Source organism: Chrysochloris asiatica, unplaced genomic scaffold, assembly GCF_000296735.1.
Source record: "Chrysochloris asiatica unplaced genomic scaffold, ChrAsi1.0 scaffold00021, whole genome shotgun sequence".
Taxonomy (NCBI): domain Eukaryota; kingdom Metazoa; phylum Chordata; class Mammalia; order Afrosoricida; family Chrysochloridae; genus Chrysochloris; species Chrysochloris asiatica.
This window is the reverse complement of record NW_006408539.1, coordinates 22817415-22823414: the sequence shown is the minus strand read 5'-3', so window position 1 is coordinate 22823414 and position 6000 is coordinate 22817415. Positions and strand designations below refer to the sequence as shown.

General features: G+C 41.4%; 1 protein-coding gene across 1 annotated transcript in view; it reads left to right on the top strand.

The window, feature by feature from the left end:
- The window catches only part of TMX3 (thioredoxin-related transmembrane protein 3), a 50893-nt gene that overhangs the window by 28704 nt on the left and 16189 nt on the right, over positions 1–6000 (top strand). Inside the window, exons 7-8 of the mRNA XM_006837585.1 lie at positions 3263–3362; positions 4810–4887. Of these exons, the coding sequence (XP_006837648.1) occupies positions 3263–3362; positions 4810–4887 (178 nt within the window). The remainder of the gene's footprint in view (positions 1–3262; positions 3363–4809; positions 4888–6000) is intronic.

Sequence of the window (6000 nt, the reverse complement as noted above, 5' to 3'; positions counted from 1 at the left end):
TATTTGCAGATGATATGATCCTATATGTAGAAAACTCCAAAGACTCAGTAAAAAAGCTACTAGTTCTCATTGGAAGATTCAGCAAAGTGGCAGGATATAAGATTAACATACAAAAATCAGTTGGATTCCTCTATACCAAAAACAAAAGCATTGAAAAGGACATTAGGAAAGCAATACCATTTACAGTAGCCACCCAAAGGATGAACTATCTAGGAATAAATGTAACCAGAGAAACAAAGGATTTATACAAAGAAAACTACAAAACACTACTGCAACAAACCAGAAGAGACTTACAAAGATGGAAGAATGCATCATGCTCCTGGATAGGAAGACTTAACATTGTGAAAATGTTAATACTGCCCAAAGCATATAATGCAATCCCATTATATTGTATTTACACATATAATGCAATCCTAATCCATATTCCAGCAACATTCTTCAAAGAGATGGAAAAACAAATACAAACTTTATATGGAAAGAGACCCAGGATAAGCAAAGCACTGCTTAAGAAGTAGAATAAGGTTGGAGGCCTCTCACTCCGTGACTTCAAAATTTACCATGCGGTGGAGATGTGGAGAGACCGGAACACTCCTGCATTGCTGGTGGGACTGCAAAATGGTCCAACCTCTCTGGAAAGCAATATGACGCTTCCTCAGAAGGTTGGAAATAGAAGTACCTAATGGGCCATAACAAGAGTAGATATAATCACACCTGTGTTCATAGCAGCACTATTTACAATAGCAAAAAGATGGAAGCAGCTAAAGTGTCCATCAACTGAAGAATGGATAAACAAAATGTGGTACATACACACAATGGAATATTATGCTACATTGAAGAATAACAAGGAAGCTGCAAGCCAATGCATAACATGGGTGAATGTTGAGGACTTTATGTTGAGTGAAGTTAGTCACAAAAGGAGAAATACTGCATAGGACCACTACTGTAAAAGGCTAAGGGAAAGAACCCATACTAAGGGGAGGGGGGTCACAATTGTTTTCTGGCTACTGAGATTTGGGGGTGAGTAAAGGGAGTGGAATGTGGAGCACAGGGTAGGGAATAGACACAGGATCGGTTGGGTGCTAGGTATATAAGAAGGGGGTGGGGAATGGGAGAACAAAGCGGATGGGAGAACAATTAGGCAGGTTTGTATGGGCTAAGTGGGATAGAAGTAATAATGATGTATGCACAACAGTGGAACAGGAGGGCTCTGGGATATAGGGATTGAGACATGGTTGGAATGGGGAAAAGGGGGTGAAATAATGTTAAGATGCTTGGCTGTTTTATGAATCTTGTTTTTCCTGGTATATCATTATAAAATAGACACTTGATGGGTAGAGACAGGAATGGCTAGAAATAACACCGTAGAAAGTCTGTAAGTCCACCTTCTGCCTATAACTGATTGGAATACATAAAATGGGCGTACAGTGTGCCAAGTGAAGGAGGCTTCCTGTGGAGCCTCTGCATTACATAAGATCATAGGTAGAATCCTGAACCGCATCCAGAATCTTCAGAGGTGGGAAATTTCCACTTGAAAGGACAAGAAGACCAATCTGGAGCAGCTAGAAGAACAGAAGATACTTCTTGAAAGAAAGACCGATAGGAAAAATACAAAACAATATAGGCAGTCTGACTGATCACTACAAGAACAAGCAAGTTGCTCACCCAGGAGACATCAAGGCAAGTGGTTGGGTCCCCTCAGAGCAAACCCCCTTCCAAGACTCAGTAGGAATACACGCTCTGATTGGCGACCACGTTCATCATTAATAAGGGGTAGTGAGGCAAAACCAGCAATGAAGCTGTGAGCTAAGCCCTACAATGTTCAATAGACTCTAGTGAACCCTGGGGGAGACCTGGTTGACCAGCAGTGTGGCAAGACCTGGGGACTCTTGGGCCCAGAGTCAGTGACATATCCACAGAGCACTAGAGTGGAGAGTGAAGCGTCTAGCTGATAAGAAGAGAGGGCATATGCACAAGAACACCCTCACTTGCAGATAATACCCACTTGACAATGACTGCATGATTAGAGTTCAACTATAAGAAGAAAGAGGACAAAAAGAGTAATATGTTACCATTTGATGAACTTGACCTACACGTATGGATGCAGTAGTTCAAAAGAGGGAGCAAATCTTTACAGTAAGGATCATTCCCACCCCCTCCACACATGGAGAGGACAGCGATGGGCAACTTGGACTTTGGCTTCGCAAAATGGGAGGTTTCAAAGGCAAGAAGTGACTGGCTTACAATCTTTCAAGAGGGAATCTAGATCCAGAGGGCGTGGAAGAAGGTGGAATCTTCACTGAGTAGTATCGAATCTGTCTAGGTGGTGCTGATGAAAGGAAATGCGGCGAGGTCTCTTGTGATACAATAGTGAATAATTGTTATCAGGCTGATTGTGGGGGTTGGAAATGTAAAGGTAGACATTTTGTAGCAAGGAGTGTAGTGACTCTGCAGTCTAGGAGCATTGGTCCCTGGGACCATCAAGGCAGAAGAGCGGAGAGCTGAACCCTACCCAGAAAAGCAGTCATGCCTGAGATGGAGGCAGAGACATGACGTGGAGAGATGGAGTGGCTGGGGACTTTAGACCCAGAGAGGGAGAGGGGCTGTGAGCTGACGACCAGTGGGGGACTGGCTTGGAGTGTATACCCTGTGCTTGGTTGGTGATGCATGGAGGGGATTGTAACCACAGCAATGAAACAATATAAGATAGGATGAATGTAAAGCTAATGTTCTTCCATATAAATTATCACATAATTCACAATAAAACTTTAAAAAACAAGACAAAACTATATAGCTTTAAGTCAGCATAAATAAATACTCTTAGACTCGATAGCACTTAACAACAACAACTATTGCATAAATCACGGCATAATATTTCACAATATGTGAATGATCTTTTGAAAGGGAGAAAAGTAAATAATTCCCATTTGCATTGTTTTGTTTTTATCTAGGAACTAAATAGTAGTTCTGTTTTTTGCTGATTAAAATATTGATTTAGATGGTACTCTGAAGGGATGTGTTTAGAACTAGTTTTCAGACTGATGGACGGAATTGTGGGTAGACATAATTGTTTCCTTTTCGAACATGTGGCTGTCAGCTGACATTGCTACAACTTCATGTGGATCTGCCAGTTGTACATCACATGCAATTCAGTTACATTGACTGCACTTTAAACATGGTAGGCTCTCATGTAGGGAGGAATAAATTACGTCATCTGTTTAGCTCCATGAACCCCAAGACAAACGTTTGTTTTGTTTTCAAACAGTGCCCTAATCCGACCACTTCCAAGTAAGCAGATGTTTGAGCATGTGCGAAGGAGACACCGAGTATTTTTTGTTTATGTAGGTGGAGAGTCACCTTTGAAGGTAAGGCGTGATTTTATTTTTGTAATTCACAGAACTCAGATATGTTGTTGTTGTGAAGTGCTGTCGAGTCGGTTCCGACCCATAGTGACCCTGTATAGGGTTTCCGAGGAGCAGTTGGTGAGCTTGAACTGCCAACCTTGCAGTTCAAATGGCTTTGCAGTGTGGCGCATTAACTCACAGCGCCACACAAGGCCTCCAGAAATCACATCTACTACGATTTAATTGGGTACTTAGCCAAAACCATACCAGAGATTCAAAACTCAATTTAATTAGAAATGTTTTTGTTTTAATCTCTATATTTTTATGCTAAAAATGATTTCTCCTTAGTGTTTGCCTTCATGAAATACAAGTGAGTAAGGAGTGGTGGGTAAATGATACTGTCTACCTTCGGATCTCTTCTGGTTTTGCCCTACTTTGATCTAGTATTGTTTTATAACAATGTGGGTGCTTTAGGACTGCATGGCACACTTCACATGTAAATGTTTTAAAGGCAAAGACAGACCAGTGTCCTAACCGCACATATGCTTGTGTGTGTGTACATATGTACAAGGGGCTTCAAAAAGTTTGTGGAAAAATGGAGTTAAAAGATAATTGATTTTGTTTTTGAAGCCCCCACCCCCATATGTATATGCAAATATGTATCTCTTCCAAAAAACTACACCCCAGTTGCTGAGCCTTCACATCCAATGCACAGCTCCTCCATGTTTGACAGCAAAGGTGCTCTGTAAACTTTTCTTTCCTGTTTTCTTAATAAGCAGATCGTCAGGCCTTTCATCTGAGGTGCCTCTGGGTACCTCTGAACACCAGACTTTGGGTTAGTAGCCGAGCTCTCGACTGTACCTCCCGCCTCTATTTCTGTTTCTGTCTGTACCTATCACTCCACTCTCTTCCGGTAATTATCGTCAGATTAAATGAGTAAATAGAAATTGAACTGGAGTCATAGTCCGTGAACTTGATCTGGGGAAGGATCTAAGCACTAAATAAACAGTAGCGTTAAGGTCCTCATCTTCGTTCTTCCCACAGAAAAATACTGAGAAGCATGTTGGCGGGGGCAGTGTGGTGGCTCCATAGGATAAGCACAGGACTGCAAGCCCATCAGCCATTCCATAGAGGAAAGATGAGGCTTTCTGCTCTTGCAAACCTTTAAAGAAACCTTAGAAATCTTATACAGGGTCGCTGTGAGTTGGAACGGACTCTATAGCACTTAACAGTAGCCACAGCACTTGGGCAGCATAATGACCCTGTGTAGGATTTCTGAGGAGCGACTGCTGAGTTTGAACTGCCGATCTCGCAGTTAGCAGCCCAGTGCTTATCCTGCAGCGCCATTCCAGGACTCACTGGGAGATTGCTGCTTCCTGCGTAGGTTGTGCCGAGTGTTTAATGGGGAATGAAGTTCGGTATTTGATACTTACAAGTGATCCTGCGTCTGTCTTGTCTGTCTTTACAGGAGAAATATGTAGACGCTGCTTCAGAGTTAATTGTCTACTCGTACTTCTTTGCTGCCTCAGAAGAGGTGGTTCCTGAGGTAATACTTAAAATTAGATTTTAATGACATAACTTCAGTTTTTTATTTATTACTTGGTTTCATCTGTCAGGCTTCTTTACTGTAATATGTGTGAAAATATTGAGCACGTGGACTCCTTACTGCTGGCAGTACAATGAGTATTCATAAGCAAATATCCCCAGATGCCTAGCAGGTAGCTTTAGCACTTTTATCCATCTTAAACAATAGCAGTAGTGACAAGTGATAGCCCAAATCCATAAATATTGAGTAAATTTTCAGTCTTTTATTCAAGAACTATTGACTATACTTTTCTGTACCAAGTGCTGATTTTAATCCTGGCTAATCCGTATCAATCAAGAAAGACCTAATGAAAACTTGCATTTTAATGAGACATCAGATCGAGGTCCCTAGCACCCAAAGGCCTGGATAGGTGCACATAATAGCAAGTGCTACCTGGTCATACTTTATTACGCATCACTTTATTAGTATTATTAACCTCTTCAACTGCTGTGTTCAAGCATTGATGAGTCCTGAAAATACCAGTATTATTCATGTTTTAATTTTAGTGCCAAGTATGAAGTTGCAAAAATCCTCCAGGGGAGAACAGTTATAACAATATGGGAAATTTTACATCTATAGAGAATATTCATATTAGGGTAAAGCCTGTAATTTGGTGGTCTCCCTCATGTTTTGAAATTTAATGTTTGGTTACATGAAGCTTTTTTAGCTTCACAACTGATGTTTGTGAACCCCTGGAGGAGTTACAAGAGGATACACAGATGAACTCAGACAGTTCCTACTTGGGGATATTTAAAGATAACGTGGAGAAGATGGACAAATAGATAGCAACTGTAATCCGAGGTCGCTCCAAGCATTACTAGGGAGAGAAGCTAAAATGTGCAGTGTGTGAAACTGCTTTATTTCTCGCACATAGCACGCCACAGAAACCGGGCCCGTGTGCGTATCCTGTGCACACATTGGAAGGGAACATCTGGTAGAGTTGTGCAGTTTGTGAAAGCCATATAAAGCCTGTGTTATTTGTGTGATAATATGGTGAATGATGACAGGGTTTCAGGCAGTGTCCTTGGTGTTACAAGGATATGCCTTACAATGTGTTTTCAAGAGAGAGATGCA